The following is a 27,731-nucleotide window of genomic DNA, read 5'->3' as shown; positions in this document are numbered from 1 at the left end:
CAGAGTGCCATTTCCCCTCACACATTGCTTGCAAGACCAATATTGCCTTATGTTCTGGAAAGTGAAATTAGCTCCTTTCCAACTAGTAAGACAAACATACATACATGGCAAAAGTGAAACAATTTGTGGAATAAAAGCCCTATTGGGTGGCAGATTAAAACAACAAACTGCCTCTCCCAGTTGTTCTGAAACTACATTGAAAGAGGGAAAACAATTTCAAAAAGCCAGGAAAAACTAGAAAACAAACTGATAGGATGGAAGACGGGGTTGGTTTCAGAAGAGATCAGGGGCTTCAAGTCACCCACTTGTGCTTTAAGAACTGGAAAACACTACTTCAATTTTCTCCACTTCCCCGCATCTCTCTTCCCTCAGGGCACCTTCAATTTGTCCTAGCATTTCCACAGCTACATATTGGCCCCCATATCCCCAACAGAGTTCCAGTCAAACAGATTCTACATCAGTTTCCAACAGTAGAATCCTCCCAATACTTTATCACTCTTTAATACATTTTTGTCCCTTAAATCTCAATTGTATGCTGAGGACCTCAATCTTGAGCTGCAATCCTAACAAGGTAGATATGAATGCTACTGAATTCTGTAGGATTTACTTCCAAACATCCATGGATTTTTGGCCTGATTCTGAGTGGTGGTACGTTGTGCACACTGCTGGCACTGTGATCATCAGTTTCCAAGTGGTCTGGCAGCACAGAATTTGATCTTTCATCTCTTTGCATCTTAGTTGCAGAATGTTTTCATGACAGTGTTTGCACCATACACATAAAGATGTACTTGCTTTATTTATGCCTTATCCCATACAAAACAGCAACTGTTTTAGTAAAAAGTCTATAGCTTTACATTATGAAAAAAATAAGTCAACAGTCTCCAAAGTTCTGTTCATTAATTCTTCTTTAAAAGTTAGTGAAGTTCTGCACACAACTATTTACAAGCATCAATTTAGAATAAACTTGAGAGCTGACACCATAAGGTGGACCTGGAAACTGGGTCAAAGCCTTTTATCATAAAGAGCCTGTTCACACTCATTACCTTGTTATTGCACACATGTTGTCAATATCTGAAGAACACAAAGGTTCAATAAAATGCCACTGCCTTGTGCTATCAATAAGTGGTCCTTTGCAATATGAATTATAGGACAGACTGAACTACTACTTGCTGCCTATCATATTCTTTGTCTATGGACAAGAGCCAATAGCTCAGCACCAATGCTGAAGTTCTCCTAATGTGTCAAGTGTTCAAGCTCTTCAAGTGTGTCAACATTGTCTGGGCTGGTTTATCTTCTGAACTATAATTAAACTGTTTATAAAGCTACCTCCTGAGTATACATAAAATTAGGCAATCACTCAATTACATATAACTCAAGTTTTATGCTTTGTATATAAAAAAAGTAGTCAGGCGAAAACATTGATTGCAATTTCACAGCTGCCATACTCCAGTTCTCCAGACTGTTAGATAAGACAGTTTCAGGTGTATGTGTCCTCTGAGTAAGACATTCCTTTCTCAAAAAGCAGCCAGTAGAATGCATGCTTTACAGTCATAAAGTATGTCAAAACCTAACATGTCTCCAGCTCAAATTCATCTTCCACCAGGTGGTCAATGCTTCTCACTTTGGTGGGTGTGCCTGTGCAGTTTTCCTAAAACAAATGGAAAACTTGATTAACAAACAAGACAAATAGATAAGCTATTATTTATTTATTTGAACAATTCATATACTGCTTAGCTACAATTGTCTCTAAGTGGGGTACGGAAAATCTCACTCCTGGGAATTCACACTCTGTTGATCATTAGTGCAAAATTTTTCCAAAGTACAGTGGAACCTCGGGTTACGTACCGTCCTCCTTATGAACGCTTCGAGTAATGAGCTCCAGTAACCCGGAAGTAGATGCCCCTAGTTACAAACTTTGCCCCGGGATGTGAGCAGAAGTCGCACGCCAGCAGTGCGGCGGCAGCAGGAAGCCCCATTAGCGAAAGCACACCTCATGTTAAGAACGGTTTCAGCTTAAGAACGGACCTCTGTAACAAATTAAGTTCGCAACCAGAGGTACCACTTTAAAGAATTGTATCTTGCCAAGGGGATTCAATAGCACAGAAGGGCAACTAGATGGCTTTAATTTTTCCTAAGTTCTGGATACCTCTACCTCACACCATTATGGTTTTTCTCAGGAAGAAAAGGCAGATCTGTGAAAATTTAAGACATTTTCCCTTCCTGTCCAACATTCACCCTTTATCTACTACTCACTCACTCAAACCTCATTTTTTTTGCCATCATTGCATCACACCTTCACTTATAACTTAATTACTGAATTGATTCTCTTTGCTTTGCACTTTTCACAAAAAGCCACAACCTTCAGGTCTTTCATAAAGCAAATCTCAGCAATTGTAATATTGAATCATTCATGACATCACAGCAGCAGTCAATGGCAATAAGATTTTGAACCACAACCTTTGTTTATCTCAGCTTTTGTAAATTTCCTATGACTGTGCGAATCATCCTTTTCCCCCTTTTGCAAATTTTTGTAAATTTCCTATGACTGTGCAAATCATCCTTTCTCCCCTGTAAACCTTTATGTTCTATACTGTAATGTGACACTTCAATTATTCCTCTGAAGACACAGAACAACTTAAAATAACGTCCATGCTATGTGGGAATGGAAAAGGAAAACTGATCATCAACTTCCTGTTGTTCGTGAAACCTCTCCCTCTACAATTGCTGAAACGCTGCAATGCCATAATACAGTGGTGCCTCCAAAGACGAAATTAATTCGTTCCGCAAGTTTTTTCTTCTTGCGAGTTTTTCGTCTTGCGAAGCACGGTTTCCCATAGGAATGCATTGAAAATCAATTAATGCGTTCCTATGGAGACCGCTTGCCAGGCTGGCAGTGCGGAGAAGGGCTTTTCTCCCCACCGCAAGCCTTCAGGACAGGTATGGGAACAGAGGGGAAGGCGCGCAGCGCTTCTCCTCTGTTCCCGGGGCTTGCAGTGGGAGGAGGTTTTTTCCTCCCCACCGCCAACATTCAGAACAGCATTCTGAATGTTGGCGGTGGGAAGGAAAACCCTCCTCCCACCGCAAGTCTTCAGGACAGCCATCCGAAGGCTGGCGCGGGGAGAAGGTCTCTCCGCCCCACCGCCAGCCTTCGGAGGAGCCTTCTGAAGGCTGGCGGCGGGAGGAGGTCTCTCCGCCCCACCGCCAGCCTTCGGAGCAGCCTTCCGAAGGCTGGCGGTGGGGCGGAGAGACCTCCTCCCGCCGCCAGCCTTCGGAGCAGCCTTCCGAAGGCTGGCAGCGGGAGGAGGTCTCTCCGCCCCACCGGCAGCCTTCGAATGGCTGCTCCGAAGGCTGGCGGCGGGAGGAGGTCTCTCCGCCCCACCGGCAGCCTTCGGAGCAGCCTTCCGAAGGCTGGCGGTGGGGCGGAGAGACCTCCTCCTGCCGCCAGCCTTCGGAGGAGGTCCGAGGACAGTGGGGAAGACGCGCTGTGCTTCCCCGCTGTCCCGGAGATTTCCCTATGGGCTTTCGTCTTGCGAAGGAAGCCCATAGGGAAATTCGTTTTGCGAAGCGCCTCTAAAACGGAAAACCCTTTTGTCTAGCGGGTTTTTCGTCTTGCGAGGCGTTCGTCTTGCGGGGCACCACTGTAGTTAAGATTATTCTAACTTATGGTGGGAGGTCACTCTGAAAGATGTTCATAATGCAACTTTTGTCAGATATGTCGATCTGGTTAAGGAAAATGTATCACCTAGCAAGGGCTGTATACTAAAGGCAGAAAAAGTTGGCAGGGTGGGAGGAGAGAAATGACATATGCAAGCATGTGAGGTGGGTGGGAAAAGTATACACAAACACACTAAAGGAAGGGGAAACACATTCTGTACTGGGTGGGTTGAGAAAAGAGGGACAGAAGAGGCATGGGAAAGTGGAGAACACAATGGAAGAAGAGTTTTACAATGCCTATGGAAAAAATAGAGGTGCTATTAACTCTGATGAGGTAGCTCTGGAGACAAAAACAAGCAGGTACTGGGTAGTTCAAGATCAACAAACCCAGCAGTGCATCAGCTGTTGGCAGTCCACTAGCTTTTGGCAAGCAGCTAGTACCTTTCAGACTTTGTTGCAAGATTGGGTTAATCAGTGATCTAGCACCCTAACAGTAATGGATACTGAAGCAGGACTAACAAAATATTTATTCCAGGCTTCAAAGTACTTACATCATTATCCTGAGAGCTTCCTTGTGACCCAGCAGAATTACTTCCTATAGATTCTGTTTCCATGTCACCAAGATCAACAGGACTACTATGAAGGGAGAAAAGCAATTATCAGTTATTAATTTTTGACAGTTATATATTGCCCAAGCAATGTCTATGAGTGATCAGAACCAAGATTCCAGGCCTATGGTTTCCAAGTTTATACATCTGGCCCCATAGCTGTATTTTGATAGCTATTTAAGCTTGGTAATGCTGGTTTTCGCATTAATTCTGAAATACTTCTGGGAGTTAAGGCAGTCTTAGTTCTGAGTCACACAGTTATATGTGTATAAATGCTACTGAAAATCAATGTTCTTAATCTCACCCGTTACGCAGATTATATGCTAAACTTTGCTTTAAAACGAAGTCTAAATTGAATAACTCTCTTAAGCCTAGCTATATTAAGGAGAAGATCACTATAACTGAAATTCTTAAGATCTAAACAGACAGTCCCTCATTCTTTTAAGTTATTAGTTTCTATTCACTCTAAAGATACCTGGTACTTACATTACTTGCATGTCACAACTTCTCTCACCAGGAGGGTCCCAAAAATGAAGTGCAACTTTCCACAGTCTGATTTGTTGGTCCCAGGATCTTCGGCTATACTTCTTAAATTTATTGGGAGTCCTTGGATGAACCCCTGGAACTCGTAGACACCTGGAACAAAAATTAAAAACTGTTTACATGGCATTTTAAACCAAGCAATGCTTTTATTCCAAATGCAAGACCAAGCATTAATTACAGTAATTTTTAATTAATCAAAATCTCACTTCATTAGTGCCATTCTTTCTGCTTACTATTGCCTTTAGCAATTTAGCAAAACAGTTGCTTAATTTGACACATATCTGAATGCTTCAATTTAGAACATTATCTGCCTGTATACTTCAAAAGACAACTGACCTGTTCAAGTGAGTAATCACAGAACCGCTAAAACATATTCAAAAATCTAACATCAAATTAAAATAAGACTATGGGTGAAAAATAGCTATATTCTTTAACGAAGGCAGTATATTAGAATCAAGCCATACTTTACGTTTGCCCTAAGTGTCTGCAATGAAACCAATAGCAAGTTATAAAAGAAAACCCAAACGTTCCTGGTAAACAAGAAAACATACTTTGGAACTTCTCGAATATATCTGTCATATGCCAGTGTGTTCTTCCCATAATTTATTTGTTTCTGTCTCCTCATCAGAACAGCCTCATCCGTCTCAAGTTCCACTGCTGCTGTGGACTCCTTAGAGTCAGAACTGAAAATATAATGATGATTTTTATTTTTTTTAATCTACCTTTTTCATGACAAGTTAACAGCACTATATAAATACTAACGAAACTGTAACAGAATAAAGTATAGGTGTCCCCCGACTTACACAGGGGTTACGTTCCAGGCCCCTACACTCATAAAGTGTAATTACATAAAGTGGGGAGCACCCCACTTTTAAGGAAGGCACACAGGGAGGACTCAGCCTGGAAATTGCCCAGGGTCTCTGCCCAGCCTGCCTGTCTGCAAGGAACCAGTGCAAGAAGGGCGCCACCAGAACTGGTGCCAGGAGGGGGGTGCAGGCATGCAATGGAAGAGAAGCAGAGAGAAGGCACCTCCCACCCTGCACTGCTGGTTGATCGCAGGCAGTCGTCCCTCACTCAGGCAGCAGCCCCGAACAAGGGGAGGCCAAACTGTTTATTTAGCAGTGGCCAACATAAATGCGGTTGCGCATAAGATGGTGGTGGGATGCTGTACTGAAATGTATCCCCATGGTGAAATGGATGTGCTCCTTTTCAGGGTTTCACTTTGAATTCATCTTTATTGTTGTAAAATAAGTACATTTATGAAGAGAAAACAAACAAACAAACAAACATAAACGCAAGCAAGCAGGCAAACAATAGAAAAAGCAAACAAAAAACAACAATATAAGAAACAGCAAAATTAATATGACTAACATCATTTATACTCCCAATAATGAAAACAATTATAAAACTTGTAAAGAGAAAAATTAAAAATGACTTCCAGTTAGTCTCACTGTACTTTATCTATTGGTTAGCATATACTGCAGTTACATATTTCTTATATAGTTTCTTTTTTCCTCCCTACGAACTTATATTTATACAATACAAGGGTCAGTCTAATTCTGCCAAGAGGTTTCCTTTTATACCATAGTTTTTAAAGTATTTTTTAAATATTTTCCAATCCTTATAGACGATTTGTTTTGTTTGGCATCTTATCCTTCCTGTCACCTTTGCTAGCTGCAGTTATTCTACCATTAGGATTTGCCAATCTTCCGTGTTAGGTATTGTTGTATTTTTCCAATTTCTTGCTACTAAAATTCTGGCCGCCGTTATCCCATACATGAATAATGTTCTTTTCGATTTCCCTATTTCTTTTGGCAATATGCTTAATAGAAATATTTCTGGCCTTTTTTAATGTAAATTGAAATATTTTTTTTAATTCTTCATATGTATTATTCCGAAATACACAGATGTCTGTACACTTCCACCACATATGCAAATAAGACCCAATTTCTCTGTTACATCTCCAACATGTAGATTATTTATTATTAAACATTTTAGCAAGTTTTTCTGGAGTTTGGCACCTTTTCAGGGTTTCAGCCAACCTCGAACCTTTTGGCACTATTGGGGCTTGTACTGGACACCATTTCTGCCCTCCTAAACCCTCTATCCACTCTGCTATGTAGCTTGACCTCAGCCATGCTCTGGTGGTACCCTTTAGATTGGACTACTGTAATGCACTTTACACAAAGGCTGCCTTTGAAGGTGTTTGTAAACCCCAATTAGTTCAAAACACGGTTGCTGGGGCTATGTGTTATGATCATACTAAACCAGTGGCTCCCAATTCTAACTAGACCCCAATCAATATTCTGGGCTCAGTTCAAGGTGTTTGCTTTTAAGTGCTTCTCAGCTTAGGACTGGGGTACCTGAAGGCACCTGGGGTACCTATCTCACATGTGCATGTCTGTACAGTAAAATCTTAAGCAAAGGTCATTATTTTGCCATCCGGGGCAGTGGGTCATCACTTCTCAGTATTGGTATTCTAGCTTTGTAATGCTCTGTCCTGAGAGGCTTTCTTAGAAATAAGAAAGTTCTCATTTAGGTGCCAGGCAAATACCTTTTTTTATTTTTCTAGCCTTTTAAAACTAAAAGTGTGTTACATTTGGTTTGAGATTTATGCAACTTCTAGAACGAAAGATTTTAGATGTGTGGGTGTAGTACTTTATTTTGTTATTTTGTAAGCCACCTCCAAAGCACCCTGAAGGGTGGAGTAAAAGCACTCACTAGCGAAGGACTGATAATGAGGGCTAAACGGATACATTAAAGAACAGGAAAGCTCTAGCTTTTTCATAGCTAAGCAGAAAAACAGTATAGTTCAAAATAAGCATTTCACCACACCCAACAGATGAGTATTTGACTCTTACCTTCCAGAAGACAGCTTCCTCTCTCTTCCATATTCATTTATCAAGAGTTTTCTTTTGTATCTACAAAATGTACTTTTATTTTAGCACACATTTCCACTATTTTATTATCATAGCCACTCGTATTGCAGTACGAAGATGCAGGACCTTTACATAAGGCTGCTAACTGCTGAAACGTTAAATCTTGGTCACCTGATATTGAGGCTTATTTAATAAATACTCAGTTGAGTAGGACCCATTCAATCTCTTCATAATCAGAACAGTTGCTCAAAGTAAAGAAACTGTAAGCTTCTCCCAAAAACCTTTACATCTGACGTCATTACTGCATTCAGCTTTAAGTTATGTTGCCCTTGTAATAGCTACAGCAGAATCCTTTTCCCAAGCACTTAACAGCATAGGTGCAATTGTTTCCAGTTTAACAATCCGACTCATAACAGTGATTTACCAACTTTAACATTACAATGATACCATGTGGCTCAGAGGTGGCAAATTACTGGCCCACATGCCAGGTGTATCATTGGGAGCCTCTTCACCTCTGTATCATTTAGACTTCAAAAAGTATTCCCCTTTTCTTAATTAAGAAAATTACTACACACATATCTTAAAAATATTATTAGAAAACAAGATGTAAATCCTTCAATCATAACTACAATAAATAAATAAATAGCTTTAATTGTTTTATTCAAGCAGACCATAATAATCATTTCCTAATTTATTTTCCCTACTTGAGCTGTACTCCCCAAATGTTAAGCAGCCCCCAACAAAGACTACAGATTCACTCAGTCTTGCAAGAGAAAGCAAGCATTTCAGTGCAGGAGACCTGGAGATATTACTGCTGGGAAGTTATGGCCCTTCCTTTCCCATGCACAGCAAGAACCCCTTCCCCACCTCCATTTAGGATTGAAAACAGCCTTTTAACTGTTGTGAATATTTTGCAAGCATAAATTCCTGTGCAGGTAAAGAGGTGATTTTTAGGGATATTGTGGTTGGGGAAGATTAACCCTCCCCTCCCTAGCTGCAATGCCCATGAAGATCTAAGACAAGAACAAAAAGCAACAACTAATATAGCTTACTAGGTCACTTCCCAGGCTGCTCGCATACCAATAAACTTATCCAAAATGGGTAGTTTTATCATTACATAATTGTTTTACTATATTTTATCCCACTTTACAGACCAATTATTTTCTCTCAAAGACTTACAATAAAGTTAGATTATAACTTTGTACAATATAACATAATCAATAATTGTTTTTGTTGCCAAATGAAAAAGACCAAAATGTTCTCTTTTCCTGAATATGGGAGTTTTCAATATTATTATTCTCAACTCACTGCTCAGAGGAATAAATCACAATGCTCTCACGTTCAGAATAAGATCTACTTCTAGCATCCAAGTAAGATAGTTAAAATTTGGCCATCTCATCAGTACTAAAACACGTAAACGTAATAGGCTGTATGATGACAATTACAAAGTTATTTACTAGAAACTACTTCTCAAAAATTAGATACAGCTTCTCATACTGTCAAAATCAACATCGTGACATAATATATTAATACTTCAATATATTATTTCACAATGTTGAATTTGACACTATGAGAAGCTGTTATCATACAGCCTATTACGTTTTTTCAATTGGATTTGCGTAATATAGGCATTCTGGTGGTTTTGATCTCATCAGTAGTAGGCAGCCACTGAATATTTCTACATCCCAACAAATATTTTTAATGAATTATGCAGCCATACCTTGCCATTTCTTTATTAACATTAGTCCGCATTTCATCTTCTTCAACTGCACTTCCCCAGTCTGAACATCGTGAACGGGGTTTGTGGCCTTCTGGTGTTGTGAAACTATAAACCAAATCCCAATAAATATAGAATTGCAGCTTTAAAACAATATTTTTTAAAGTACAATAAAATGTGTCCTGTACCAGTAGGCCCACAAATTAAACAATTCAATTTGAATTTTTGCATTTAACTTCCTCTAAAAGTGTAGTATACACCTAGTATGCTGCAAGTGCATAATCAGTTGTCAAAAATTGCTGCATATCATCTATGCGTTAAAAGTTAACTTTAACTGTGCTTTAAGTTCAGCATACTTTGTATACATACCTATCTGGCCTACTGTCTGACAAACTGCATGTATTTTTATCATCAGAATTGGACATGCTTGGATCATGTGTGCTTCTGTGTTTGCCATCTGCTCCACGCTTCCTTCCTTGAGTCCAACGAGCTGGTGGTCTGTGAGGAAGCAATCAGAAAGTGAAACTGTAAACAATTTTGTATATGTAGACTATAAAGTCACTAGAAAATGCTTGTTGGGGAGGGTTATGGGGTTGTTATTGGGCTGCCATTCTTGTTTTTATTTTGATTATGCATTTTGTGTTTTTATATTGTGATTTTATCCTGTGAGCCACATTGAGTCCTGCAGGTATAGCCGGCATACAAATTTAATATATATATTTTAAAAATACAAAATTTAAATCATAATTGGATTGTTCTACTTATGCCCCCTGAGGACTTTACAACTATATGGATAGAGAGAAGGGGGGGATAATCTTAAAAAAAAAAACCCCGCCCTCAGATGACTTGACAAAGTACTGCATGTTGGTGTTTTAACCGCACATCTTAAAACTGCACCCTAGATGTGGAATATTTACTGACAAACATTTAGCACAAAGAGTCTCTCCTGTACCCCCTAGACCAGTGTTCCCCAACCTTGGGCCTCCAGCTGTTTTTGGACTACAATTCCCATCATCCTTGACCACTGGTCTTGCTAGCGAGGGATGATGGGAGTTGTAGTCCAAAAACAGCTGGAGGCCCAAGGTTGGGGAACACTGCCCTAGACCAGCCTTTCTCAACCTTCGGTCCCCAGATGTTCTTAAGACTACAACTCCCATCATCCCTAGCCAGCAGTCACAGATGATGGGAGTTGTAGTCCAACAACATCTGGGGACCCAAGGTTGAGAAAGCCGGTCTTATTAAGACTGTTTCATGAGCAGAGCTGTTCTCTCCAATAGTCCCTCCAGTTTAGAGTTTCCTCTATTTCGGAAATAGATGCGTCCCAAAGTGTCCTGTCTATCTGTTGTTCCACGGCCTATTGGAACAGCACACAAGAAAATGAACTCTCAGAACATCGGCAAATAAGACAGCACTTCAGGGAAGTTTTTTTTTTTTTTTAAGATATTTATTGAGTTTTTCCACCTTTATACATTAAAAAATCACAAAAAAGGAAAAAAAGTTAAAAACACATAAAGTTTACAATCCTTATTTTCAATAACATATTTCCCTGACTTCCCCACACCTCCCCTTCTTATATTCCAATTCAAATTGTTAATTCAACAAGTTCTTGTCCCCAATTTTTGACCTTTTTATATTTAATTCATTTTTAAAAAACCAATTTTAACTTATAAACATCAGTATTTAAACATCAGTGCTCATTCTTAAAACTTTTTTCTAAAGTCGACCCAAATTCCCTTCCACGAAATCCCCAATTTTCATACTAATAACAAAACAAAATTAAAAAAACAGATTATAATTCTGCACCCTTTGGATTTCCCAACCCCCCCCCTTTCCCGGTTTCAATCCCCAACAAATGTCCATCAGTCTTAGTCTACTATCAGCCTGGAGACCTCACGTCCGAGGCTCTTAATTCTCTCTCAATTCCTCTCTGCCGGTTTTTTTTGGTAGTCCTTAATATTAAACACCAGATCTCGGAGAAGCTCTGTCCCGATAGGGTCCATATTTCTTCCAGCCAGACCTCCATACTTAAAAGTGGAGCCCGAATCTTGTTTCTTACTCCTTTTAAGTCCAAATGTCCCAAAAGCTCCAACTTTCACCTTAATCAAATTTGTAATCCGTAGGTCTTCAGATCTCCACATAAGGAGATCTCTCCATTCTTCAATCTTCAATTCAAAACAGATTTTCATCATCCAGTACTTATTTTCCTTTGTAGCCATCATGTCAGGCCTCTGGCTCTCCTTTGTCATCTGCAACATTACATCTCCTCCTTCCTTTTCCTCAGAAACAACATATATCTCTTTCTCCACACTCTCAAATCTTTCAAGTTTCTCTTCTTGTCCAGCTGCATGAACTTCATGAGTCAAGTCCTTATCAAATTCAATGAATTTGTTTACTGTTAAGTCCAGAGTTGCAACATTTGTAGCCAAAACATCAATTTGGCCTTGTAACTTTCCCAAGAGAAGAAACACTCTGTCCAATTTAGCTTGAATTTTTCCTCCTTCAGCCATTCTTGTAATGTCCCAAGATCCCCTCTAGAGGGATTTTGGTTACTTTATCTTCCTTCCAGTTCAAATCCAAAAATCAAGTTAGTTTGTATCAGTTCTTCCTTATTTTCAACAAAATATAACCAAATTGTAACAAATATATCCAGCAGAGACAGCAGAAACAAAGTTCTCTTTTTCCTTCTTGACAGCTAATTTAACAGCTGTCAAACTCTTTTATATCTCCTCAACAGGCTCTCTCGCGGATCACTCCCGGGTCCGGGGGGGGGGTGGCACTTCAGCTCTCAAAATTAGCTCTTATCCTCCAGTAAAATTACTTATACAGTGGTGCCTCGCAAGATGAAATTAATTCGTTCCGCGAGCTTTTTCTTCTTGCGAGTTTTTTGTCTTGCGAAGCACGGTTTCCCATAGGAATGCATTGAAAATCAATTAATGCGTTCCTATGGAGACCGCTTGCCAGGCTGGCGGTGCAGAGAAGGGCTTTTCTCCCCACCGCAAGCCTTCAGGACAGGTACGGGAACAGAGGGGAAGGCGCGCAGCGCTTCTCCTCTGTTCCCGGGGCTTGCGGTGGGAGGAGGGTTTTTCCTCCCCACCGACAACATTCAGAACAGCATTCTGAATGTTGGCGGTGGGAAGGAAAACCCTCCTCCCACCGCAAGTCTTCAGGACAGCCATCCGAAGGCTGGCGCGGGGAGAAGGTCTCTCCGCCCCACCGCCAGCCTTCGGAGCAGCCTTCCGAAGCCTGGCGGCGGGAGGAGGTCTCTCCGCCCCACCGCCAGCCTTCGGAGGAGGTCCGAGGACAGCGGGGAAGACGCGCTGCGCTTCCCTGCTGTCCCAGAGATTTCCCTATGGGTTTTCGTCTTGCGAAGGAAGCCCATAGGGAAATTCGTTTTGCGAAGCGCCTCCAAAACGGAAAACCCTTTCGTCTAGCGGGTTTTCCGTCTTGCGAGGCGTTCGTCTTGCGGGGCACCACTGTACTGCCAAATCGTGAAATTAATGACTTTTACCCAATAAAGAAGAAATTCTCTCGACCTTAGTTAGCTAGTCCTTGCTTTAGATTATTTATAAGAGGAAGTTTTCAATATTTAACGCTGTACTGTTTTTAACACTTGATTGGGAGCCGCCCAGAGTAGCTGGGGAAACTCAGCCAGATGGGCGGGGTATAAATAATATATTATTATTATTATTATTATTATTATTATTTTAGCGATTATAATAAACGATGGCTGAACTATTATCAATAAAAAATAACTTAAAATTATGAAATTGGGGGGGGCGTTACTCGCATAAACAAACAAATATTTCTCCTTTCTTCTTGGTTCCCTCATTTGCCTTACCAGGGTCTCCTTCCTTCTCGCTGACCTACTTCACAGAAACCTTAACAGGCAGATTTTGGGGGTGGGAAGGAGTTTGAAGGCCCTCTCGGCCCCCACGGCGCCCTCCCTTCGCCTCGCCGGCTGAGGCACGAAACCGCGGCCCTCGACACAAAGCGGGGCCTGGGTCGCCTTCCGACCCCTCCCCGCCCCCGCCCCCAATTCCCCTCAGGAGGCGGCAGAGGACACGCACCTACTGTGAGCGCGGCCACCGAGCGGGCTCCGCTGACGCGACGACATGGCTGAGCCGGATAAAAACAGAAAATAGCCGCTCTTCTCTCCCTCAGCGCCTCGCTCCCGCCGCCTTCCTTCCCTCCCGCCAAACAAGAAACGACTGCGCTCCCCTCCCTCAAGCGAGCCTCTAGAGACAGAGAGCGCCTGCGCGAACACCGGCTGGGCGGCTCCTACCATTAGGGGCGCGCGGCGGGGGGGGTTGTCCTAGTCACGCGGTTTCGCCTTCGCAAGCCGCTTTGGCGAGATATGCGTGTATGTGACGTGCGTATAACCCAGTTTAGCAAGGGGGAGGGGCAAAAGCGGCAGTCTCGATTCCCCCCTCTCCCCTCATAGATTAGTTACCCCCCCCTCAGCGATGAAGATGGTACGTCCCCCCAAGGGCCGCGCCAATGGGAGATTCTTCTGAGCTGCCTGCTCCGCCCCGCCCCGCACAGAAGCGCGCGCTTCCCTTTGTCTGCCGGTTTTGCCTCGCTTTTCAAAGGCTCCGCCCACTCGGCGGGATCAGTTGGCGGGAAGGTCTGAAATGCAAATACACAGACATACGACAAATGGCAAAAAGAGGCAATGTCCTGATAGAGCTAGATTTACGTATAAGCTAAACAAGCTGTAGCTTAGGGCCCCACTCTCTTGCCCCCCCCCCGAAAATTTAAAGGGGAAAAAACCTGGATGTACATTTCCAAAATATACAGTGGTACCTCAGGTTACATACGCTTCAGGTTACAGACTCCACTAACCCAGAAATATTACCTCGGGTTAAGAACTTTGCTTCAGGATGAGAACAGAAATCATGCTCCAGCGGTGCGGCGGCAGCAGGAGGCCCCATTAGCTAAAGTGGTGCATCAGGTTAAGAACAATTTCGGGTTAAGTACGGACCTCCGGAACGAATTGAGTATTTAACCCGAGGTACCACTATAAAATAAAACCAACATACAGCAACAGTTTTTTGTTTTGTGTTGGGTAGGCTCCAATGATGTACATCTTTTGTTATGTGCAAATGGCTTTAGATACCTATTAGGTCCATAAGTTACCATATTGCATATAGTCAACACAAAAAACAGCCACAATTTGTTGTTGACGAAAGGACAACTGGACATACAAAGGGCCCTTCAGTAGCTTAGGGCCTCATCAAACCTAAATCTGGTCCTGGCCCCTGGCCTGTTTTCTTTGTTTTCTCCAAGTCAGTATGAAGCCTTAGATTAGCAGTACCCGGAGGTCCAGCGGTCCGCCAACCCCGTGGCCAGAGGGGAAAAACAATTCCAGAGACTTCTTGGTCAGAGAAAAGAGATTTATTGAGATCTGCGCAGAGGCAGCCAGTGGAGTCCTCTCCAAAGACTGGCTACAACGATACAAGTAAACAAGCATTTTTATACCTGAGAGCATGTCCATCTCCCCAATTCCCTCCAATCAGCTGGCAAGGTTAAGCTTATTTCCTTATATGGCATATGGCTATCTGACTAGCTAAGCCCACCTCCTTCCCTTGTTCGTGTGCTCCTCTCTTGCGTTACTGCAGCAGAGAGCATGTGCAGAAAGCAACTGCAGTTTCTGCTTAGCTGAGAGAAAAAAAGGAAATGGGCCTCCCTGCTAGCCGGCAGAAAGAGGAAGTTGGCCTTTTTGCAAAGCCGCTGCTCGCTGTCTGCTAGCCGGCAGAAAGAGGAAGTGGGCCTCTTCCAAATTCAGCAAAGCAGGATAGTAAGCAATTTTAACAGAGCAATTTAGAAAACAATTTATCAGAGCAGAGCAATTTACTTTAGAAAACAATTTATCAGAGCAGAGCAATTTACTTAAATATAAAATACAGGGAATACCTTCCCTCTCCCTTCAAGTATTCTGTGCCTACTACTGAGCATAGGTAAAGGTAAAGGGATCCCTGACCATTAGGTCCAGTCCTGACCGACTCTGGGGTTGCGGCGCTCATCTCGCTTTATTGGCCGAGGGAGCCGGCATACAGGTTCCAGGTCATGTGGCCAGCAAGACTAAGCCGCTTCTGGCAAACCAGAGCAGCGCATGGAAACGCCGTTTACCTTCCCGCCGGAGCGGTACCTATTTATCTACTTGCACTTTGAGGTGCTTTCAAACTGCTAGGTTGGCAGGAGCAGGGACCGAGCAACGGGAGCTCACTCAGTCGCGGGGATTCGAACCACCGACCTTCTGATCGGCAAGTCCTAGGCTCTGTGGTTTAACCCACAGCGCCACCCGCGTCCCACTACTGAGCATACTTAGTCCTTATTGAGTTTTTTTTGTTCCCCTCCCCTTAAAATTCCCATTTATTTAAAAAAGTACTCCTGCAATCCTTGACGATCACCCCAGTGATGATTGCACTGTCTTTGTGCATGGATAGTACAATTCTGGCAATATTACTGGCACAGAGATAATTTCCTCGTTTCCATGGGACCACAGCCATGTGATTACCAAATCATGTCCTTACATTGAGGCAATAAGCAGTACAGGCAAGTCAGGCAAGGAGAGTAACTGCAGAGTAGCTGACTCAAGTCACAGAAATGCCAGGGAGACAAGAGTTGGTGGCATTGTCAAAAGGCACCCAGCAAGCAAGGGATAAGAGGAGCTCTTCAATCCTTAAGTGGTTCATCTAAACCAGAAAGAACATTAAGTCCCAGGAAGCCCAGAGAATTGTTTTGATTACACCAGTGAAACTAAGGGACCCTGAATATCCAGAAGAACACTTGCGTGTGCGCTCTCTCTCTCTCTCTCTCTCTCTCTCACACACACACACACACGGACAGTGTAAAGGACCCCTGGATGGTTATGCCCAGTCAAAGGAAACTGTGGTTGCGGCTTTCATCTCACTTTTAGACCAAGGGAGCCAGCATTTGTCCCCAGCTTTCTGGGTCATGTGGCCAGCAGGACTAAACAGCTTCTGGCGCAATGGCACACCATGACGGAAACCAGAGTGCACGGAAACTCCGTTTACCTTCCCGCTGCAGCGGTACCTATTTATCTACTTGCATTAATGTGCTTTTGAACTGCTAGGTTGGCAGGAGCTGGGACACACACACACACACACACACACACACACACACACACTTCTGCCTGGAGGGTTTGTGCATTGCTAATTATCCATAACAAGCAAATACAGAAGCAACAAAAATGAGTTTATGTATACTAAGGAAGTGAAAAAACATGGAAGGTTGCAATACATCTGGGGGTGGGGACGGACAAAGAAGGTAGTATTACAGAGGACCCTGGACATGATCTTTTATTTCATACAAGAAACAGATGTTGGAGAAATGTTTACAGTGTGTCCCTGCCAATCCTTCAGAGTGGATCCTCCTTCAGAGCACCCTCAAAGACCCACTAAAAGATCACAACCTGAGTTACTTGCCAGAGTGAAGGATCAATACTGAGGAAACAGGCAGTTGCCCCATGGCAGTTACCCATAACAGCTGAGAACTAGAATTGCATGTCTCTTCACAGTGTGGAGTCTTTGCCCATTTTCCATGGGGGTAGCTGGAGAAATAGCGTGCAATGGCAAAATAACAGAACACAAAACAATTCTTGAGCAATCTTCCGGCAAAACTACACGGTGATCCCACAAGCAAGAGCTGGATAATCCTCAATTTAAATCACTGCCAAGCGAGTGGAAGACAAAAGAGTTGAAACTGCAGATCAATGCCTGCTTCTGGTTCCCCTCCAGTGGGCTGCTCTACAAGACACACAGGTACTTGTAAGGCACCTAGGCAGAGGCACCTATCAAAGGAAATATTCAGGGCATAGACCAACAAAATAGCAATGCAGATTCTTTCCATGTTTTCACAACCCCGATAACCACTGTGACCTTGTCTACCGAGGCAATACATAGGTGTAATCCATAAGGACTTGTCCATCTGCTCCTGCTGGAATAGTACAAATGCATTAGAGGCAGATAGCAGCTCCAGCCTAATGGTGTACACCCAGATGGCAACTGGGTGCTAGTAAAGGTAAAAGGACCCCTGACCGTTAGGTCCAGTCGCGGACGACTCTGGGGGTTGCGGGGCTCATCTCACTTTATTGGCTGAGGGAGCCGGCGTACAGCTTCTGGGTCATGTGGCCAGCATGACTAAGCCGCTTCTGACGAACCAGAGCAGCGCACGGAAACACCGTTTACCTTCCCGCCGGAGCGGTACCTATTTTTCTACTTGCACTTTGACGTGCTGTCGAACTGCTAGGTTGGCAGGAGCAGGGACCGAGCAACGGGAGCTCACCCCGTCGCGGGGATTCGAACCGCTGACCTTCTGACTGGCAAGCCCTAGGCTCTGTGGTTTAACCCACAGTGCCACCCGCGTCCCAACTGGGTGCTACTGGAGTTCAAAATGCTCAGGGAAACCTGCCCCTTGTATAATGAGACCGCAAGGCACTGCCTTAATATGAGCAACAGATCAGAATTATGTTTCAATTTATGAGACAGTGGCCAAGTGTTCTTGTTTCCTGGAATTGAATGTAAGCAGACTTACTGTGGCTTGTTGTATTTTCCCACATCATAGCAGTAGGAAGAATAGTAACTGCATGTCAGCTAGACTAGCCTCAAGGTTAGTAAGGTTAAGAACATGTCTTATACATGTGAAAACAAGTTACGGAGGTGGGATAGGGGAAATCCAATCAGCAGGCATTTTAAATAAGTGAAGTTCAATTTCATACATATTAAGGGTAAGTGAACTGTGATCCTTCTCATTTAATAACGGGAGGCCTCTGAAGATCAAGGAAAAGCAAGTGCAGAGAACCCATAAAGATTAATATTGATTTACAAAGTAATATGATTGCATTTTAAGATACTAATCTATTTACAATAGTTTGTATCTCGTGCACAATTGGTCTATTTGGTGTTTCATCTGAATCCCAAGAATTAGAAGCTGGGGCAGCGACAAGCATTAAAAAGTTGTGACCTAAAGATTTTCTGATACATATTCCATGACTAACAGAAATTGTCCCATATTTCCCAGAATCCCAGCCAACTATACATTATACTTATACATCTTATTTAATGAATTTAAAAGGGGGAAAGCCCATAGAACATTTATTCTTGCAAAATCAGATGTTCTATTCCAGGGCAAGTATTTGAGACTTCTGTTTCAAGAGAGAAAGCATCCATGTAATACTAGACTCCTGAAACCTTAACACGTGTACTTTTATACTGCAACTTTTATTCTGATTTCAGACATAATACAATTGTGATCGGTTCACCAGCCCAGATGAGACTGGTTATGTATTGTTTAATAGGCAAGCCCCCAACCACTACTGAGCAGATGGCCTCCTCCTCCTCCTTCTTCTAATATGCTATGTAGCCTAGAGCTGAACTGATTGGCTCTATTGCTCAAAAAAGTTAAATTGATGATCACCCCATTTTGTGCTACATATTTCAACCCGAACAGGTCTCGTGAAGATAGTGGCCAGAACTGTTCCCTCCACTGCTAGGTTATGTGGGGAGACTATTTCTGGCAACCCACCCCGTCACCCCTGTGTTTCTCCCAGCCCTCCAAAGCAGATGGGAGGAGGCAGCGTAATCAATGGAAATTGCCTCTTCCCTGTTTCACTAGTGGAAAGGACAGCTTTGAAGGCCACAGGGTCCCCGATTTCTGCTTCAGTAGAGGTCTGATGCGGTTCTAAACTATCACTCAATATTTAATGTAACCAGAGGGGGTAGCCAAAGCTGGTGAAAATAATCATTTTCCATTGTTTGGTTACAGCAATTAAAAAACTGAACCAATAGAAAAATAATCAGAAAGACAACAAAGAGAAAGTCCCCATGAACAGAATAATAAAAAGTAAACAGCAGGCGGAGTCATCCACCTTTGAAGTACATTCAGATTAAAGGAGTGTTCCGGGACCTGTTCATCGTATAACACAAACATCTAAAATGCAGAATTTGGCTCTGCAGGTTGGGCAAGGCACGCGGCTTGAAAGCCAGGTTTCTGGGTGCTGCTGGTCTTGCCGGCTGGCAAACCATTTGCCCATGCAAGTCAGGCACCACATGGGACGACAGTAGCATTGTTGGCACTCGCCTTCATTCGGCTCTTGACAATTCTTCAGAAGCTTGACATTTGCAGTAGTTTGCATACACCCAATGCATGGGTCTAGCTCCTGCAGACAGAGAGAGGAAAAAATACGTCACAACATAATTATTATGTTTCATTTAATACATAGTGCAGTCAACGTACATGACACTTGACAGGATGTCATAAGAACACAAAAAGAAAGGGGGGGGGGAGAGAAAGAAACTCATGATCTGTCTGAAGTAACCAACTAATTTTTTCGGTCACTGTTAACACAAATGATTGCCACAAATTTAAACGCCACCTAGTGACATGATTTTGGGGTGTTCTCACCTTAGGCTGTTACTGGGTAAAAGTCATCTGCACCTGGGTTCTGCCACTCATGAGAAAATGTATACGCATGGTGAATTTTAAATTCTTGACATCTAGCTAGCTGTTGTCCATGGAGTTTTCTTGGCAGGGATACTGGAGTGGCTTGCCGGTTCCTGCTCCAGGTGGATCACATTTAGTCAAAACAACCACTATGACCTGTCCATCTTGGGTGGCCCTGCTCATAGCTTCTCCGAGTTATTCAAGCCCCTTCGCCACAGCAAGGCATTGGGAAAGGAGTACGACAAGGCTGTATATTGTCTCCCTGCTTATTTAACTTATATGCAGAATTCATCATGCGAAAGGCTGGGCTGGATGAATCCCAAGCCGGAATTAAGATTGCTGGAAGAAATATCAACAACCTCAGATATGCAGATGACACAACCTTGACGGCAGAAAGCGAGGAGGAATTAAAGAACCTTTTAATGAGGGTGAAAGAGGAGAGTGCAAAATATGGTCTGAAGCTCAACATCAAAAAACAAAGATCATGGCCACTAGTCCCATCACCTCCTGACAAATAGAAGGGGAAGAAATGGAGGCAGTGAGAGATTTTACTTTCTTGGGCTCCATGATCACTGCAGATGGTGACAGCAGCCACGAAATTAAAAGACACCTGCTTCTTGGGAGAAAAGCAATGACAAACCTAGACAGCATCTTAAAAAGCAGAGACATCACCTTGCCAACAAAGGTCTGTATAGTTAAAGCTATGGTTTTCCTAGTAGTGATGTATGGAAGTGTGAGCTGGACCAGAAAGAAGGCTGATCGCCGAAGAATTGATGCTTTTGAATTATGGTGCTGGAGGAGACTCTTGAGTGTCCCATGGACTGCAAGAAGATCAAACCTATCCATTCTGAAGGAAATCGGCCCTGAGTGCTCACTGGAAGGTCAGGTCCTGAAGCTGAGGCTCCAATACTTTGGCCATTTCATGAGAAGAGAAGACTCCCTGGAAAAGACCCTGATGTTGGGAAAGATGGAGGGCACAAAGAGAAGGGGGCGACAGAGGACGAGATGGTTGGACAGTGTTCTTGAAGCTACCAGCATGAGTTTAACCAAACTGCAGGAGGCAGTGGAAGACAGGAGTGCCTGGTGTGCTCGGGTCCATGGGGTCATGAAGAGTCGGACACGACTAAATGACAAAACAACAACAACAACAAAGCTAGCTGTTCCTTGGAAAAAGCTGTTATTCTATTTAGAGGTGAGTCTTTCTTACCAATCTGTCTACTTAGCTATAAGCTCCCCACCCCTTGAACATTTTCAGTAAAAGTTTTAAAGCTTTTTGACACCCACTGAAGGAGAACTCCTCCCATCAGCTGAATTTCCAGCAAGTGTTTTTCAAAATGACTTTGAAAATATTTTTAATGCCTTAAAAACCACAATCCAAGATACATTTCCTTGGAAGTAGATCCCAATGAAGCCGCTTGGACTTACATTTGAGTAAACAGTTGGCTCACGTAGAAGATGCATAATTTTTACAAGCCTAGCTATGCATACAGTGAAGGGGGAAAGTATTTGATCCCCTGCTAAATTTGCCCGTTTGCCCTCTGACGAAGAAATGACCAGTCCATAATTTTAATGGTAGGTTTATTGTAGCTGTGAGAGACAGAACAACAACAGGAAAACCCCCAGAAACCCAGAAGACATAAGTAAGATTGATGGGCATTATAATGAGTAAAATAAGTATTTGATCCCCTATACCAGGCTACCTGGTATCTTCACTGTATGTAATGAGCTGAGATAAGAAGCACCTGCTGTAAGGGAGAGGTCTTACCTGTAATCCCAGCTCCTTACAGTACCTGTACAAAAGACACCTGTCGACGGAAGCAATCATTCCAGCAGTACTAGAGCATTACTTTAAAAAGCTAAAGGGAAATACATGGGGGTTTTTTGCTTGTGGTAACTTTGGAGGAACTATTCTGTCTCCTTTCTGCTTCCAAAATGCTTCCAAAGCAGGCCTTTGCAACTGAAAACCCTGAACCTCCCTGAACTGTCAATGCCCAAAGAACCAGTCATAACAAAGCACACACATCTAGATAAAGGATTGGATCCAAAAATAAACAAACTGGAAGTTCGTGGAAGGAAATTTTCTACAGTCCCCTCAAAAGCCAACCAGTTCTTTAGATTAATTAGATTAATTAGCAATTCGCCAATGGTTAGATAGCAGAACAATAACTCAGATTTGTTAGGAGACTGGACAGCTGAATCCTGTTTATCAGAGGGGCCTTGAAGATTAAAGCATTCCCACAGACAACCAGATTCTTTGAGTTGTAAATTAACCAGATAACCCATTCACACTGAATCCACCAGGACAGCCAGGTGTCAAGAAGCACAAATTCCTACTTTCCTTTCCTACTGAGAAAGGAGACACCCAATTTACACTTCTGAAGACAAAAATTCGGCAATTAAAGAACCAGATACACTTTCCCAGAATTCTATAGTTTTGGGCTCTCCCATAATGCTCTCCTTTGGCATGAGCCAAAGTTTTAACTTGCTAAAAGTTCCCAACTTCACTACAGCCTGTTTCAGTCACTCACACAGGGATACTAAAAACTTATAGTAGATGGAATTCAACCTTACAGTTCTGCTTGCACTTTTGGCTGTGCAGCAGAAATTCCTCTCCTTTCCTTGCACATTCGCCAAATAGGTTCTGAGCTTCCCCCAGTGAAATTTAGGGGATACTTGAGAAGAGGGGAGGAATGTTCTGCCGTGCAGCAAGAAGTGCTCGTATTAGTGGAACTGTGTAGTTTAGTTGGATATTGTCCCCATTGCTGAACTTGCTATATGCAAAATATTGGTTTTTAAATGGCCAAGTGCATGCTTAAGATATACCATATTTTTCGCTCTATAGGATGCACTTTTCCCCCTCCAAAAATGAAGGGGAAATGTGTGTGCGTCCTATGGAGCAAATGCAGTCTCCTTGGCTTCAGCGATAGCAACGCAAAGCCTCTGAAGCACAGAGGGAGCGCTCCCTCCGCGCTCCGGAGGCTTCGCGTTGCTTTCGCTGAAGCCTGGAGAGCGAGAGGGGTCGGTGCGAGATCCCACTGTGCTCCGGAGTCTTCAGGTTCCTTTTGCTGAAGCCAGGAGAGCAAGACTCTCCTGGCTTCAGCAGAGAGGGAGAGCTGCGCAGCGCCCCTTCAGCCAAGCGGGAGGAGAAATGGAAGGGGCTCCATTTCTCCTGCCACTTCGCTGAAGGGGCACTGAGCAGAGAGGGGGAGATTTTTTTTTCCTTGTTCTCCCCCTCTAAAACAAGGTGCGTCCTATGGTCGGGTGCATCCTATAGAGCGAAAAATACGGTACTTCAGAAGATATGAAGCAGATCCTGTCACCTGAGGCTATTTTTTTTAATAACTTTTATTTTGCTTTTAACAGGTACATATAAACAGGTACATATAAATATAGACAACCAACATTACAAAGGAAAATTCCTTAATAGTAATGGGGGGGAAACTACAAAAGCTACAAAAAATATCAAAGTACATGACACAGAACATATGCAACTATGGGAAAGATAAAAGAAAAGAAAAAAAAAGAAAAAGAAAAAGGAAGATGAGCCAAAGCAGGAAAGCTCATCTTTTGTACACTTCCGTCAAGCTCACAACAGATCATTATTCTCATCAATTAACTCTTATCAATTAACTCTTATCAATTAATTCTTATCAATTAACCTGAGGCTATTTATATTCAACAGGGAAGCTGGTATTTGGCAACATACTCTAGATTTAGTGATAATCTACCAACTTGCCCACTCTGCACCAACTATGAAATAAAGGCAACACGAAAAAATAAGTTATAATCTCCAATCTTGAACCTACCTGATTGCTTGAAACACTGTATGCCTGATTAGTCTCTACCAAAGAGGTAAAGGTTTCCAGAAACAAGTCACTGAGGCTCTGATGTATGACCACATTAGCAGCATTACGGATGGGAGCATGGAGCTTTTCTCTCAGTTCGCCATATTCTGTTGAATTCAGCCTAAGACAGATAGTGTTTCATATCAGCCATTTGCAAGTGTAAAAGAAATTGAACTTTGTATTTTATACGTGAGCTTTACAGAAAGGAGACACAGTCTCAAATACCAAGGCTACTTTTATCTCATTTTAATTACAGACTAGGAACAAATCCATACTGATTTTGCAGCATGTTATATAAAAAAAACACAACCAAATTTCAACTTTTGTTTTTCAGTGGGTTATTTAAATGTCTTAGATGACCAAAAACTCTCACTAGCATCAAATGTGTTTGCATATGACTCACAACCTTTTATGTATTCATTTGTGCCTCCTCAAACTGGAGGAAAATGTTTTGTTAATGTCTCCTCCATTGATTTGAAAAGCACTTTTAAAATGACTAGGTTGAACACTGATATCCTGCCATTAAGTGGTTCAAGCTATGCTAGGGAAAACACTCAGGTGTCTAACACTCGGGCAAACACTCAGGTGTCTAACATAATATACCAGTGTTAAAAGTACAGTATCTGCATTGGTTAAGTTCAAGGTTTTGTGGCTATTTAAAGCCCAAAACAACTTGGGACCAGGATGCTTAGCAGCCCACAAGTACAAACCAAGCCAATCTTTATGATCAGAGGAGATCCTATTGGCTGTTTCACAGCCAACGGATTGTCACTTGATGGAAACAGGCCTTCCTGGCGATAGCACCAATCCTCTGGAATGCCCTCACTTGAGTAACTTGTGAGCAACAGGCAACAGAGACCTTTAAAACCTCTTAAACTCTTATATTTACCCAAGTTTTCCTGAGCTCTGAATATATTTAACTGAAACAAATTGTACCAAATTATCACATATAGGCAATCTTGCTTTAAAAATACAGCTCTAACCAAGAGATAGTGGAATATTGTATTGAGATCACATTCCCCTTGACAAAACGTAAAAAATAAATAAAAAATGCCCATTTTACCGGATAGTGAAAGGTTTCACATGAGGATTAATACTGGCAACACGAATTGTGAGGAACTGTGCAGGCATGTTTGAGTCTGGCAAGAGTTCATGCTGTCTGGAGTCCACCACAGTTAGAAAGATATCTCGCTGCTGCGCAATATGTAGACAGTATGTGGTCACTTTCATGATCCAGGTGTCTGTAACAATGACTCTGGCTCCCGGGGCTCCCGTAGCAAACTTGTCAATCCTCCTGAATTCTATGTTGATAGAGGAAGCCACTGCCCTCCAGCCTGACTGTGGGAGGGCATAAAGGGAAAGGGTCTTGACTAACGGGTGGTTATTCCAGCCATTTCGTGACCAGTAATATATTAGGATACCAGCAATGGTTGGGGCAAGAACAGCCAGGAATAAAAAGACTCTCCAGCCTTCTGGAGCCTGATAAAAACTGCAAAGTTGTTTCTCGGGCGCTGCAAAGCACATGCCAGCATAGTAACCTGCAAGGGAGAAAAAAAGTACTTTTAGGAGAGAGAGAAAATAACCTGACATACATGTAAAAGGTAAAGGGACCCCTGACCATTAGGTCCAGTCGTGGCCGACTCTGGAGTTGTGTGCTCATCTCGCTTTATTGGCTGAGGGAGCCGGCGTACAGCTTCCAGGTCATGTGGCCAGCATGACTAACCCGTTTTTGGCGAACCAAAGCAGCGCACGGAAATGCCGTTTACCTTCCCGCTGGAAGGTAATCTACTTGCTTCTTTGATGTGCTTTCGAGCTGCTAGGTTGGCAGGAGCAGGGACCGAGCAACGGGAGCTCACCCCGTCGCGGGGATTCGAACTGCCGACCTTCTGATTGGCAAGTCCTAGGCTCTGTGGTTTAACCCACAGCGCCACCCTACACATACATGTAGGTGTTACTTAAAGCTTCCAACAAGAACCTAACATCTTGACAGTTCACATTTCAGACACTGAACTTCCACATATCCTTTGCTCATTGTAAACGCTCTTCCCCCTGCTGCACTTTCATCCCCGGAAAACTGTGCCTTATCTACACTGTGATAGGGTAGCCGGGGAGGGGGAAATAGCTGTCAACTTACAGATTTGAAAACAAGGGGCCAGCAGCCTCGAAAATAAGGGACCAGCAGCCAAAATAAGGGATCAACAATTACTTTGATGAGGTACATATTTTGTTGCGTGCAAATGGCTTTAGGTCCATAAATTAAAGGTAAAGGTAAAGGTACCCCTGCCCGTACGGGCCAGTCTTGACAGACTCTGGGGTTGTGCGCCCATCTCACTCAAGAGGCCGGGGGCCAGCGCTGTCCACAGACACTTCCGGGTCACGTGGCCAGCATGACAAAGCTGCATCTGGTGAGCCAGCGCAGCACACGGAACACCGTTTACCTTCCCGCTGGTAAGCGGTCCCTATTTATCTACTTGCACCCGGGGGTGCTTTCGAACTGCTAGGTTGGCAGGCGCTGGGACCAAGCAGCGGGAGCGCACCCCGCCGCGGGGATTCGAACCGCCGACCTTTCGATCGGCAAGCCCTAGGCGCTGAGGCTTTTACCCACAGCGCCACCCGCGTCCCTGGTCCATAAATTGCCATATAGCATATATTCAACACAAAAAAACAGCAACAATTTGTTGTTGACAAAGGACAGCTGGACATAGAAAGGGCCCCATTACCTTCAGCAGCTTATTTAAGGGACATCATCAATAAGGGACAGCAACGGGACATGGCGCTGGGATAAGGGACTGTCCCACCAAATAAGGGGCGCTTGACAGCTATGGAGGGGAAAGAGAGAACCTTACTTGAACTTCCCTTCCAACCATCTCTTTTACATGCGTCTCAAAGCAAACAAACAAAGCAAAACCTTACATGGCAGGCTTAGTTTTTCTACAGGTGTAGAGCGGAGGAGCGAAGAAGAAACAGAAAAAAAGGGAGCAACTGCTTAGGAACTTTTCTCCAGCGCACAGGTTTGTAGGGCCCTCTCCCCAAGCCCCTAAAGATGGGGAATGCCTTCGCCAAGGCAAAAACATTCCTCCTTTCCCAGGCCTTTGGCTTGATTCAACCATCTCTGGACTTTCCAATTGTGGAGGGAATCGTTTTTGTTTGTTTAGCTTGTGTGGCTTATACACTGGCACTGGACTGTGAGGGGCAGTATAAAAATATGATGATGAGGATGATGATGATGATGATGATAATCCAAATAAATAAATAATAATAATAATCCAAATAAATAAATAATAATCCAAATAAATAAATAAATAAATAATCCAAATAAATAAATAATAATAATCCAAATAAATAAATAAATAATCCAAATAAATAAATAATAATAATCCAAATAAATAATAATAATAATCCAAATAAATAAATAATAATCCAAATAAATAAATAAATAAATAAATAATCCAAATAAATAAATAATAATAATCCAAATAAATAAATAATAATCCAAATAGATAAATAAATAATCCAAATAAATAAATAATAATAATAATCCAAATAAATAATAATAATAATCCAAATAAATAAATAAATAAATAAATAAATAATCCAAATAAATAAATAAATAAATAATCCAAATAAACAAATAAATAATCCGAAGAAATCAAGAAATGGCAGGGCAAATGGTGAGGGGCCCGCCCTTCCCTTCCTCCCCCCGCAGCCCCCTCTCCCTCCCGCTCACGCACCGAGGGGCAGCAGGGCGTGGGCCAGGAGAGTGGCGGCGCCGCGCCGGAGGTGGTACTGGACGAAGGCCGCGTCCTCGCTGCCCAGCCAGCCGCCCAGCAGGTTCTGCACCGTCAGCCCGGCCAGGTGGAACTCGTTGGGCGGGAAGACGAAGCAGACGGCCAGCACCACGTAGGCCAGGCTGAAGGTGGCGGCGGGGCTCTCCATGCGGGCGGGCGGGCGGGCAAGGCCGCTGGAGGCCCCGGGAGGCGGCGAAGGCCCGGTCCGAGCTCCAGGCCGGGCTTCTCCCCGC

The 27,731-nt window shown here is 43.1% G+C and overlaps 2 protein-coding genes across 3 annotated transcripts; both read right to left on the bottom strand.

The window, feature by feature from the left end:
• Positions 1-777: 777 nt before the first annotated feature.
• SLBP (stem-loop binding protein) lies at positions 778-13,636 on the bottom strand. Of its 2 annotated transcripts, none has more exons than XM_053387769.1 (8): positions 13,469-13,636; positions 9,771-9,899; positions 9,405-9,509; positions 7,667-7,726; positions 5,357-5,488; positions 4,749-4,898; positions 4,206-4,290; positions 778-1,648 (listed from the first exon to the last, which is right to left on the bottom strand). In XM_053387769.1, exons 1-8 carry the CDS (start codon positions 13,513-13,515, stop codon positions 1,568-1,570), a joined length of 789 nt encoding a protein of 262 aa, XP_053243744.1. In that variant the 5' UTR covers positions 13,516-13,636; the 3' UTR covers positions 778-1,567. The 2 variants fall into 2 exon arrangements, with proteins under 2 accessions (XP_053243744.1, XP_053243745.1); XM_053387770.1 differs by lacking the exon at positions 13,469-13,636 and adding an exon at positions 13,240-13,334.
• A 2,962-nt stretch (positions 13,637-16,598) lies between these two features.
• Positions 16,599-27,731, bottom strand: TMEM129 (transmembrane protein 129, E3 ubiquitin ligase). The gene is made up of 4 exons (XM_053387768.1): positions 27,442-27,731; positions 24,774-25,248; positions 23,672-23,831; positions 16,599-19,581 (listed from the first exon to the last, which is right to left on the bottom strand). Exons 1-4 carry the CDS (start codon positions 27,644-27,646, stop codon positions 19,333-19,335), a joined length of 1,089 nt encoding a protein of 362 aa, XP_053243743.1. The 5' UTR covers positions 27,647-27,731; the 3' UTR covers positions 16,599-19,332.

Source organism: Podarcis raffonei, chromosome 5 (genome assembly GCF_027172205.1).
Source record: "Podarcis raffonei isolate rPodRaf1 chromosome 5, rPodRaf1.pri, whole genome shotgun sequence".
NCBI lineage: Eukaryota > Metazoa > Chordata > Lepidosauria > Squamata > Lacertidae > Podarcis > Podarcis raffonei.
This window is presented reverse-complemented; position numbering and strand designations above follow the sequence as displayed.